The 12220-nt window shown below is 32.2% G+C and overlaps 1 protein-coding gene across 3 annotated transcripts; it reads left to right on the top strand.

The window, feature by feature from the left end:
- The first annotated feature begins 1285 nt into the window (after window positions 1-1285).
- LOC123557131 (uncharacterized) lies at window positions 1286-11982 on the top strand. 3 transcript variants are annotated; one of them, XM_045348410.2, is made up of 9 exons: window positions 1286-1443; window positions 2999-3297; window positions 3639-3812; window positions 4348-4419; window positions 4603-5003; window positions 5683-5857; window positions 7150-7272; window positions 9543-9653; window positions 10575-11982. In XM_045348410.2, exons 2-9 carry the CDS (start codon window positions 3010-3012, stop codon window positions 10881-10883), a joined length of 1653 nt encoding a protein of 550 aa, XP_045204345.2. In that variant the 5' UTR covers window positions 1286-1443; window positions 2999-3009; the 3' UTR covers window positions 10884-11982. The 3 variants fall into 3 exon arrangements, with proteins under 3 accessions (XP_045204345.2, XP_045204350.2, XP_045204348.2); XM_045348415.2 differs by lacking the exon at window positions 7150-7272 and adding an exon at window positions 6458-6553; XM_045348413.2 differs by having other exon boundaries at window positions 1327-1501.
- The last annotated feature ends 238 nt before the right edge of the window (window positions 11983-12220 follow it).

Genomic DNA, 12220 nt, shown 5'->3' with positions numbered 1-12220 from the left:
TACATTATTGTCATCTGCTTTTGTTTACATTCCCAATGCTTTGTACTTATGTCTGCTGTTTACACTTATATACATACACGACTGTGTAGGTTTTTCTTTATGGGAATGCTGAGTAATTCTTGCATGACCTTTGTCCTTGTTTTACAGCTATCTTAAGGGACATCTTACAAAAGTTATAACTGGTTTCCTGCAAATGTTGTGAAAAACAGAAAAGCGCAACCTAAGTTATTGTCATTGACTATGTAACAAATAAATAATTAGTGTTGATATCTGTGTCATTGTTTGGAAACATTTGCTAGCTCGTATATCAAAATTGCAAATGTTGAATTTGAACTTCGTATTTACTGAAGGAATATTTCTAGTAAATGCATTCAAAATCTACAAATAATATGGCACGAACTATGGACCGGCAATTTATATAAGAAATCACATAATAACTCGTCATATTTAGATCTAATTGATTTTTATCATAAATGGTTGTATTTTCAACCACAAACTTCACTGCAATCGTCTTCTCCAATTGGTCTTGAATAAAAACAGCTTTGTAAATATTCGTCCGATTTTCTTACACAATTTCTTTTGTTTTCCTTTCTAACACGGCTCGGTCTGACTGCCACTGAAACAAAAAAAGAACATCAAGCTATGGATATTCTGCGATAAATAATTATTCACGCGCGGGCCAGTAAGACAGTGCTATAACGTCAAATATGACGTCACATTGCCGCATTACTTCCGTTTTATTTTTAGTTCAGATGCTTGGATTTTGAACCACTCGGGCTAACGCAGTCATAAATGAATTCGTGCGCATCTGCTCGAAGGTCTTCGTCATTTGACAATCATATATAAGTAGCAATCTATAAATGCCGGAGGAAAATTTATTTTCTCATAAAGTTGTAATTCAAATCTAACTTCGTAACTTTTGCCCAAATTATTGCCAGTGAGTTAATTCAAAATTTCATTTCTTGTCTGTTTGTCTTGATAGTTTGTTTTCAACGAAAAGTGCCTGTTACAATTATTTCAACAACATTCCTAACTTTGATGCAAGGGAAGTAACTTCTACCTTAGTATTAATAAAGGTAAGTAAATGATCTTTTCACTTTGCTATTGAACGTGTCTGATTTTAATGATAAATTTTCAAAACAAATTTTAACTTCGATTAAATGAATCAGTCTTTAGAAATAAAACTACGTTAACAATTTGAAAAACATTGTTTCAAATACACGAACCGCGTTTTACGGTTCATGCATTTCTTTTCATTATCCCGAAGCATAAAACTAAAGGCATTCAAAAAAGTCAAAGCCTAAATACAACTGCCAATTTATCTGAGCGCTGTACTTATACTTAAACTGGATATGTTTGTACGTAATTTCCCTCATAGCAGAAGTTTTAACAAACGGAAATTAATATTTTATCAAATTTGATTGGTTGGATACATAATTAAAGGTGATTTAAACATTAGTTTTATATAATTTGATTAGTTTTGTTTCTGTTTGTGAAAAAGGTGAGTTGCAGCGATTTTATTTTATAAAGAGAGGATATAGATTCACATTATACTGAGTGTTATGATTTGAAATTCAAGCATTAAAAGACCATGTTAATTGTTTGAAAATTACGTTGTAAATATATTTGAGTTAATTGGCAGTACAATGAGTGGCATTTGTGATTATATGGATATTGATGGCATTTATTTGACATAAAACTTTCAGTTGATTAATTTTGTAGCTAGTCTATACACGTAAGAGTGACAAAAACTATAACGTTAAGAGTTTTCGGTCTTTCTGATAGCCATACGTTTTGAGCACTTATTTGTTTTTCCCCTCGCGTGTGATGGTTCTTTCATGTTATGAAAAACTAATTTACCTAAAAATGGTTTAAATAGTATGTTTAAACTTATGTTTAAAAACTGTTTTCTTTTTTTATGTAGCGACTTAACCGGTACGTATATTTCAGTCAATTTATGTATCAGTAAGTATCAAATAAAAAAACGTCTTACGTGAATGAATAGAAAAGAATTTAATTAAAGCGTACCTGATTAAAGGATATCTGGCCAATATGACAAAATGCATTTACCAACTTTTTGATTACCATCCAAAATCATTATGTATAAATGTAATTAATGCCTTCTGTTATATATATATCCAAATAACAATCGCCATCAATTACTTTACATTTAATTAACTAAAGTTAGTACGAGGGTCTATATGCATGTTTTGTCTTATATAATTCATTGTTTAGCCATTTAAATACGTAAAAATCTTCTGAACGCATGTTTTAATACATTTACGTAGCGCGGATATCCAAACAAGAATTATTCTATTGTAATTTTATTTCACAATTTGATCTCATATTTTTACAACACAAAATGGGGTCAAAGTAACGTTATGGTTATATTTTTAGTGAATAATGATAGTCAAAAGCAATGTACCAGATCGATAGTTACTTTGTAAACAAATTTGCATAAGTCTCAAAAATGATTTGCGAAAGATAATCCTTAAAAATATAATTAAGAAAAGTATAGTAGAAGACGCAGAAGTATTCCATAATAATTCAGCTCAATAAATAACAGGATATTTAACTAAAGATTTAATAAAAAATGGAATTAGAGCCGGTGTCAATTTCTTATAAGCTTTCATGTATCTTTGGCTAGCTCCGGTTTAAATGTGCAATTCATTTTGTATAATATACAGAAATATCTTTACTTACATTATCAATTTTGTAGCTCATAGCAGAACAAGAAAACATTGTTTTATATTCTTCTTATTCAATCACGTTCGAGAAAAACATATTGTACATGAAGTTATTCCTTCACTGATGTAAATTAATTAATTAAGTTTTTGGCCTACAAAATATAGTACAGTTATTCATTTTCTATTATTTTCCCATTATCACTGACGGCATTTATTGATATATATTGCAGACAAAGAAAACGACCCAAATATCAATTTTACATTGTTCTTCATGCAAGTCAATCTTTTTCAAGCGAATTTTCTAATTTCAGTGGCAACCACAATGCCTTATCAAATACCTGTTACGAGTCCAAATATAGAGAAACTATTTCACTACCTACAAAAGTCTCAGTGGCATAACGTATCGGCAAACTTTTCTGGCTTCGTTCGCAAGGAATTCGAAACTCATCTAGATAAGCTGGAAGAGGAAGAAGAATTATATAGAAATCTGAAACTTATGATTGAATATTCAGAAATGGGCAGGTTTTCGGAGGCAAAGAATCTGACTGACACAGCGCATAAGGAATTTCAACTACTCCTAAATAAGTTAACAGAACTGAATCAAATTAAGGTTTGTATCTATACTTGTATAAATGGCCAAAATATTTATTTCTTTTCCGATTGCTGTTTATTTTCTGCTTTCGTGTTTCTGTTATTTTGTTCTTACAAGTAACGTATACCTTCAATGTAAATAAGTTAAAAGACCAGTTTGAGTTTAAATCATGACGCAGCTACTTGGTGTATTATTCAGGATATTTGATCCAAGCTTTCCTTTTTAATACTAATCATTTAATTAATTGATATATACAATGAGTATACATGTAAAATCTTAATTATCATGATGCCTTTTCCATTAGAACACTAACTTTACACACATGAAACTGAAATTATGCTTATGTATAATATATTTAGCATACCTCAAGAAGAGCACATCAGAAACCTATTGAGAACCAAGATAATTACACCAGACGCGAAACTTATACACCTGATAAACGAGAGATAGCTAGTCCATCAAAGCGTAACACCAATCAACGCCAGCATACACCGCATGGTAACCCTGGGTATGAAACACCAAAAAGACAGCTTGTAAGTTTATAAAAATAAACTAAAACTGATCAATGTTACACCATACTGATTGAAAAAAAAAGCGTACTGCGGAATAAACAAGATAGTGTTACTAATAATGAGTAGTGCGACGATTCATCCTACATGTCGTTAATAACCTGTACTGTCTACAAATAATAATAAATAGTTAAACCTGTAATGATGATGATAATAATGATAATAATATAATATTATTATTATTATCATGAAGGAAAAATGAAGAAATCGATATTAATAGTTTCATATATTTTTTTTCTGCCTGTTTATTACTTTAAACGTTCATGAAAGTAACTTTAAACAATGTTTAACACGAAGAAGTGTCTAGAGACGAGTGTTATTTTGTTGTAGCATAATAATAATTATACGTCCAGAGAAGGTCTGAGCAAAAATATGTCTGTATATTCAAATTTACATTAAACCATATCAAAGTAACGTAGTGAAAAAATAAACTAAAATACATAGTTCACAAAACAATTATATATATTATTTTATAATAAAATATAATATTTTTAAACAGGAAATAATCGAAAGGCATCCAAGAACACCACAGTCACAACATGAGCATCAACAGTCATATGATCCGCATAGAGTAAGTTACAGATCTTTGGTTGGTAATATATACTGCTATATAACACAAATAAAAGATAATCAAATATATGTACATTTACGATTTTTTGATGACTTGTTTGTTAAGGCATTACTAATAATACAACGTACTAGTTTGCATTTTGTACCAGTTTCCGTTTTTATGCATTTTGTCTACTTCCTACAGGAAAACTATGACAGCTTACGATTGAAGACACCAGAGAAACAACTAAATTCCTATATGCAAGAGCAGCAACACAAATACGACTCGCCATCAAGAAATATGACACCTGCAGACCATGGTAGCCGACCAAATAGCTATCACCACGGCTCCCGTTCTCCCCAGGCCCCAGGAGTTCTCACTAGTGCGGGACAAATGACCTCATCTAAAGCGCTTTGGGGTCGTGATCATGGGGATAGACCGAGTGAAAAAGTTGGATCCAGTACGTACAGACATGATTTCCCAACATACGCTGTGGATATTCATGAACGAAAAGATAAAGAAAAGTACAGAGAAAATTTTGGCTCTTTAGCAGAAAGAGATATGTACAGGGGAAGTGAAGAAGGCTCGTATCAAGATGAACCAAGGTAGGAATGAAGCAATGTCTACAATAATAACTCGTTGCAAGATCCGACTAAATCATTAATCAGTAGTATTGTTCTGTAGCTATTCACTGAATAGAACCACGTGACAGTAAAATAAATATACGTTCTGGAAAGAGCATGTTTCATGTTGGTTGATGCAACAACTTTGTTTAGAAAACACAAGCGATAAATATAACACCAATCAACGCTTGTGCAATTCACGGAATAGCTTTCAAAATTATCTGTACACAGAAAAAATGAGCATAGACTAAAAAGATATTATAATATTTTTTTTAACAATACGGGATATATTTGGACTCGAACCCATCAAAGACATATCGACTTGTCCAATATATTTTGTTTTCGAATGCGTACTCGCCCACTTAGATCGCCGTCTGTTTAGAACAATGGTAAATAGGTAATACTATTATCATAACATACAAAATATAAATACAATATCTAAGTTATATCGTAAATGTTGATTTTATAAACTGCAAACATTTAGTTTTGCCCTTTCAGATACAAGTGGTTAAAATGATTATGTTTCATTTCATACAAGTACATAAAACAAACATTTTATTGTGTAGATGTTGAGTCATTGAACATAATAGGTGTGTTCTGTTCAAGAGGTACACGTCAAACGCAGGTCAGTAAAACATTATATTTTTTTTTAATATTTAAGACGAGGGGGACCACAGTCTAGACATTCCGAAACTCCAGACTATGACAACAGACCTAGCGAATTAGCTAGAAAATTTAAAGAATTATACAGCCACGAGTGGACAGATGCTTACGATGAAATATGTAAAGATTTTGGTTCCGAGAAAACCGTGAGACACCTACTCTGGATTGTAACGGTATGAATATATTAACCTTGTATTACATGCGAACATAACTATCAGTTACAATGTGCATGCGTAAGACGTTTTATCATTCATATTATTCACTTATAGTACATGGTGCTATTTTCTATTTTTTTTTTTTTTTTTTTTTTACTTTTTTTTGTAAATATTTTAGTTATATGATTTTCCAGTCAATGTTTTTATCATAAACGGAAAACACCCTAGTGGCCGTAAATATTTCTTTTACCCAGATGCATCGTCCGTCTTTGGTAATAGAAAGTCCGTGTTCCATGCTGTGTTCTTTGTTGAAGATCATCCTTCCTATAAAATATTTTGATAGTTTATTCAGTCGTTTTTCATATGCAAATACAGTAATCGAATATTATCCGTGCACTTGCAATATCAATTATTTGAAATATTTTCTTTCCCTCACAAATAGCGTTAAAATGTTTTGTATTGCCAGTCAGGGAATGTACGTTTATATTCATTGCTATTGACAACTTACTCATTACCTAGTTGTATTCTGACTTTCAGTTGTTTTCGGCTTAGATAATGTAATAATTTATTTCTGATTTACATTTTTTAACAAAGTTGAAACTATGTTGAAAATTACAGGAGGCGTCCTTAATAGCAAGTGATGTGGCGGATCACCAGCTAAGAGTTTTAGAGAAGCAAGCATTTGGTGTTATGACCAGCCCTGGTGATGACAATGTAACCATTGCAAAATAACGTATTAGATATCTTCACTGTATTAAATATCTTCACTGAGCGAAGTATACCAATATTTGGTTTAGGTCATTTTTGTATAAAATGGCATCTACTATTTCTGATGTCAGCTAATGATAAAAAAAAACTGAAACAAAAATTAAATAATATCAGGGGCTTGTTTCTTAAAAGTTTCATCCTAATATATCTCCAAAGTATGAAATTTTATAACACCTTAATTTGATAGAATATAACTAGTATCTTTTCAAAAGATGTGTCATATATTCAATTTTCTTGACAGATCTACCTTATTTTTCTTTGGTTCAGATTCTAAGAATAGCCGTAAAGTTAACAAGATTACTTAAAATGATATTCGAGAAACACGAAAGTTCAAAATTTATTCTAACAAAGATTCGAGAAACGAGCTCCATGTCTTAGCACGTAGTTTATTTTTTCACGTGAACAAAAGTGTGTGAAAAGTGTTTAGCTTTCAAACACTTTTCATTCTTCTGCTCAGTGAAGATATATAGTGATTTCGATTTTAGTGATAACCTTTGGCATAGGAATGTAGATTAGATAGTGTGTTGTGCATTTTGTTACAGGAAGCTTGGTTAATATCGGGAGACGTTGCCTATAAACAGTTACGAGACCTTGAAAAGACTGCACTTGGTTTAATGGCGAATCCCACTAAAGAACGCTTAATGTCAGCTACTAGTCAAGAACATGTAATATTAACTTCAAAATGTTTTAATCACAACTCTATATATCATTTACATCATTTTGTTGCGTGTTCCCTTAGCTTTCTCGAGTACTATAGTGAACTCAAAGAAGGGTCTACCTTGGCAACTAAAGTTTCAGTGCGTGTCAGCAAACATTACATAAAACATATATACGTTTATACAACACTTATGTATGATACTTTACAACAAAATACTGTGTAAAGTGATATTGTATCAAGCAGTTTGAAAGAAAACACATTCTTAGGTGACGTCAGATCTTACTTACTTTCCATACAAAAATGTACACGTATCTTACGTTTGAGATATTGTTCTGAATAGAATGAATCTTATAATGGGAATTCTAAAAGGATTCATTGTCCAGTTTTGATGATGTGACTATTTTGTACAGACGAAAGTGTCGAGTGTGTTTCACAGCTATTAGTTTAAATAATTTAAATAAAACAAATAAAAACCTCTATATTAATATCCTTTTAGCACGCATGCTCTTTTATCGCACGGTCTTTTATTTTACTAAGGTTTAACTGAGGCCTAGCTTTATCACTTACTCTTTTATCTGAAAAAAATAGTGGTATCGTTAACAAAGTATACTTTAAACTGTAGTGTAACTTAAGGGTGAACGCGGTTCCTCGAGTTTAAAATGGAGGATAAAGGTCAGAAAATGTTGACTGGGCTGTGAAATACAGCAATTGCAATGTTTTATTTTCAATTTATTGTTCTGTATTGCTATCAAATTAGGGGATCACTCAGACGGCGGAAGAGTGCGTCTGGATAGTAATGTGACTTGTTCAATCGTCAAAAGTCTGCAAAATGCGTGTGTTACAGAAATCATTTTAGGCACAACCATATTTGTATAACTATTTCTTCACCTCCGACAGTAGAATGTAGTACGCTCTACAATAGTAGAAACTAAAATAAATTCGATCAAGAGCAAATGCAGAAACACTCCCTGGTACAAAAGTAGATGATAAAACTAGGCCTATAAATCATTGAAAACTGTCTTAATTTCCTCTTTTCGTCTTTCTTTTCATTTTGATGTTTTATTATTTGAAATGTATCTGGGAGTGGGTATGAAATGGCTTGTCTGTATAAAGTAGTGTGAATCGTGCTTACAGTCCGATATTTTCAGTTACTCTATGCATGAATTTCATGAACTTATGAATAGCATGAATTCAAGATTTCCTGCAAGATGCTAAAAGTTTTTATATTTTTTTATTATGTTTATTATTCGTTGATTTTTGCCCTAGGTGGTGGGAAAACTCCAAGTACTTGGTGACCCTCCCAGCCTTTCTAGAATCTATCTATGAAATTATAAAGAGACTGAAACATACCAATTTGTAAGATGACTGTAGATTATTTCTTTATTTTTTTTTTTTTTTTATTTTTTTTTTTTGTTTTTGATTGGTCATAGTACTTAAAGTTATTTTGATTCAAGAAAACTCGACGTCTGTACAATGCTCATACAAGTGGTGTAGATTTAGAACTTGAAATAATTATAATTACACACATTGAGAGATGTAATCGCAGTTTTATATTTTTTAAATTTTTCTCAATTTTCACATTTATTATGCCCTTGCCTGTAAAAATCGCGTATACATAGCTGAAGATTGGTAGGATCCTTCTATTAAAGACTTATTATTTTTCCTATGAAACATAATCCAAAATACATCTGAGTTGTGTACCCAACCTGCGTTATAATTTGCTTGGTGCATCCAGCCTTCGACAATCTACCAATAACAGTAAAATTATTTGAGTCCTTTTTTAATTTTTTTTTAGACACTTCCCTGAAAATTACTGCACAAGTTGCATTCTCATTCATCCTAGTCAAGTAACGCCCAACCCCTATGAATTCCGTACCCGATTTCCACGTTTTTATCAAATATTAAACAGATATTTTATGTGTCTACAAGGCGCCTCAGCTGTCCCCACCCCACTAGATAGCGTACTTTTTGTTCTGTTTTGGACGGCTGTTATTTTCTTAGTAAATGAGTTCTGTTGCCGGATCTAGTTCTGGGTTGTACCACAATTTTCCTATCGCGGCGGCTTTCCAATTATCTTGTTATTAATTTTAATATTGACCTATGTTAGTAACGTTAATGGATACTTCCTTAACATGGCATTTTATTCTTGTATGAAATTTTGTTATCTAGAAATAACTGATTTCAGTATTAATGTTTTATATTGAATTGTCAAGAAAAGATATCAAATATTGTTTATCCATAATATAAGTTTATTAATCCTTGTGACATATTTTTCAGCATGGTGGATATGCTCCACGTCACCTTGGTGAGACCCTCCCTGCTTCTAGAAGTCTTCTAATGAAATATAGGAAGCAGACTGCAATATTGTCGATACCATTTGTAAAGGAGGTAAGAATGTAGATTATATTCAAGTTATCGAAGTTATATCAACTTGATATAAGCTAAATTGATCTACTAAGAAAGACTTAAAAATTGGTCTCTTCTGAACTTATAGAACTAAATGACTACTTGGAGCATAGTTATAATGAAACAGTTTATTTACATCCAAGAAGAGTTACTCTGACTCGTAACGTGTACAAGCTCTACAGTACGTGTAGGTAGAGTACAAAATCTCCTCATACTTGGAGCTTAAGATTGTAAGGTCAGCCTGGATTAAAGAATAAGTTTATTTATTCCTTGATAGACTGAAAAATAATCCGGCAAAAAATACACTCTCATGACTAGACTCGACCCAACCTAGTCTGTTATAATTTTTTGTTTGGTTGCATTCCATGCTTTCGGCTAATCTAGCAATATACAGTTACAGATATCTCGAGCTCTCTTATTTTAATATTCCGGCTATCTTATAGACACTTTCAAGACCCGTTCCGAAAACTCTTGCACAACGTAGCATTTCAATTCTGATCTCGGTTATGTAGAAGTAAAACGCCCAGTCCCTTTAAATTAGAGATACCGCGTTTCTAATGTATTTTATCAAATATTACAACAGCAGTATTTATGTGTTGTAAGGCGGCCTTGAAAGGTCTCCTCCCATGTCTAGGACTTAGCGTACTGTTTATGTCTGGTCCTTTGGGAGCCAGCCTGTTCAATTTTTCTGTGTAAATGAGTTCCGCTTAAGCCGGTGCTCGAAGTCGAAAGGGTTGTAGCACATTTTACGTTCAGTGCTGTGCTTTCCAAATATCTTGTTATAAGTTTTATTCATTGTGACCAATGTTAGAACCGGCTAGATACTTCCTTACATAGCATGTATTCTATATGCCAATTTTGTTACTAAAGAGTATGCTATTGGTCAGTATAAATGTTTTGCAGGAGTGTCGAGAAAAGATATCAAAAACACTTGTTGAATCCACCGGAATTCTAAGATCATACCTCGGAGACGCATCACGTCTTACTGCATACATTTATAAGTGCGCTGAACTCACATGGCTCATGTGTGTACAGGACCCTCCAATTGTTCTTGAATATATCACCAAGGAAACGGAAGGAGCCAGATTCAACCACGAGCATTATCATGTTTATACAAAGACTGGTAATACTTATGATTTTGGTGTGTGGCCAATGTTGAGGCTGGGCAGGAAAGGAGAGATTCTATCCAAAGGAATTGCTCAAGGGATATGACGAGGATGCATACGTTTCCTGTTTCCGATGTTAACTACGTTGGCACAACATAGATAAATTAAATTGAAGTTGAACTACAAGTAGAGCTAATAATCATTTTGTTTAATGCATTCGCGGAGTATATGCAATATTTTTAAACTAAACTATTTATTAATAACACACATATAGTCCTTGCGTTTTAGCATAATACTATTTATATCTCTTCAAATCTGAACAGAAATATATTTAGATACAAAACAAAATGTTCTACCGAATATTTGCCTTCCTATGTTCTAAGTGTAAGGACATGGATGAAAAGATAACAAAAATGAAATAATATTTCTGAAGTTTTGAATATGACATTTATGTAAATTTTATTAAATTTTCGACTGTCAAATGGTTTTATTAATTCAATGTTGTGTAAAACGTTAAAAGGGTACATTAAAAGCTATTTTGAGAATGACATTAAGCTGTATGAACATTTTAGCACTTCGTCACTGATAGATATATTTATTTTGAAACGATCTGTGCAGTTAAACTGGCACAGCGCATTCTTTCTTGGATGGCATACTGTTTTCATGTACACGTAAGAAGGGCTATTGATACGTTGTTGAACGAGTTAAACAACCTGAAAAGGGTTCAGCACTGCTTTTTAAAATTCAAATCCCCATTGAAGTTGAGGTAGATAAACATTACTGTTTTTCCTCTTCTTGTGTGTGCTGTTGCTTTAGATGGAACTAGCTTTGTTAGAAAAAATAGTTTGTAGAAACATGTTTTCAGTTTGATGGGGTACAAGTAATTGTTTCTTTCACTGTGTCGTTTTATATGATGTTTGCATATATGTAGGTTTCCAATCTGCGTCGTCATATATCACATATCATTTTTTGTTTGTCGTTTTACTCAAGCAATTACTTATGTGGAACGTGTTTAAAAACAATGACGCTAGAAATCTTATGTTAAACTGTTAACCTACCATGATTTATTTATATATTTATTCATTTTTGTAAAAAGATTCAGTTTTATGTTTTCAAATCAAAGTGTTGTTCTAAATTTATAATAAAGAAATCTGTGATATTTAATATGCGTGTGAATGAGAATAAAATACTTATACAAGCTTAAAGAGTGTTTCTGTAACATTTATTACACCCCTATCACGAACAGAAAATGTGACATTCTTCATATTGTTGTGCATATTTCTGCAGAATAAGTTCACGGGAAACACTGATGCCTAATTCTGGTGTTAATTGTCATAATAACTGATATATTAAGAGGCATTGGCAAATTCTGTTGAAATCCGAGCAATTATACGTATCAAGTCTGTAAGTAGAATGAATTAATTTCCCGAGAATTTCAAAAGT

Source organism: Mercenaria mercenaria, chromosome 5 (genome assembly GCF_021730395.1).
Source record: "Mercenaria mercenaria strain notata chromosome 5, MADL_Memer_1, whole genome shotgun sequence".
Classification (NCBI taxonomy): domain Eukaryota; kingdom Metazoa; phylum Mollusca; class Bivalvia; order Venerida; family Veneridae; genus Mercenaria; species Mercenaria mercenaria.
Note: the sequence above shows the minus strand (reverse complement) of the source record. Positions and strands in the feature narration are given on the sequence as shown.

What these genes read in the sequence shown, in the direction of transcription:
- LOC123557131 (XM_045348410.2), top strand. Translation starts at nt 3,010, where the DNA reads ATGCCTTATCAAATACCTGTTACGAGTCCAAATATAGAGAAACTATTT. An exon ending in TCGTATCAAGATGAACCAAG is followed by an intron (nt 5,004 to 5,682) that starts GTAGGAATGAAG and finishes TTAATATTTAAG; the next exon opens with ACGAGGGGGACCACAGTCTA. An exon ending in ACCTACTCTGGATTGTAACG is followed by an intron (nt 5,858 to 7,149) that starts GTATGAATATAT and finishes ATTTTGTTACAG; the next exon opens with GAAGCTTGGTTAATATCGGG.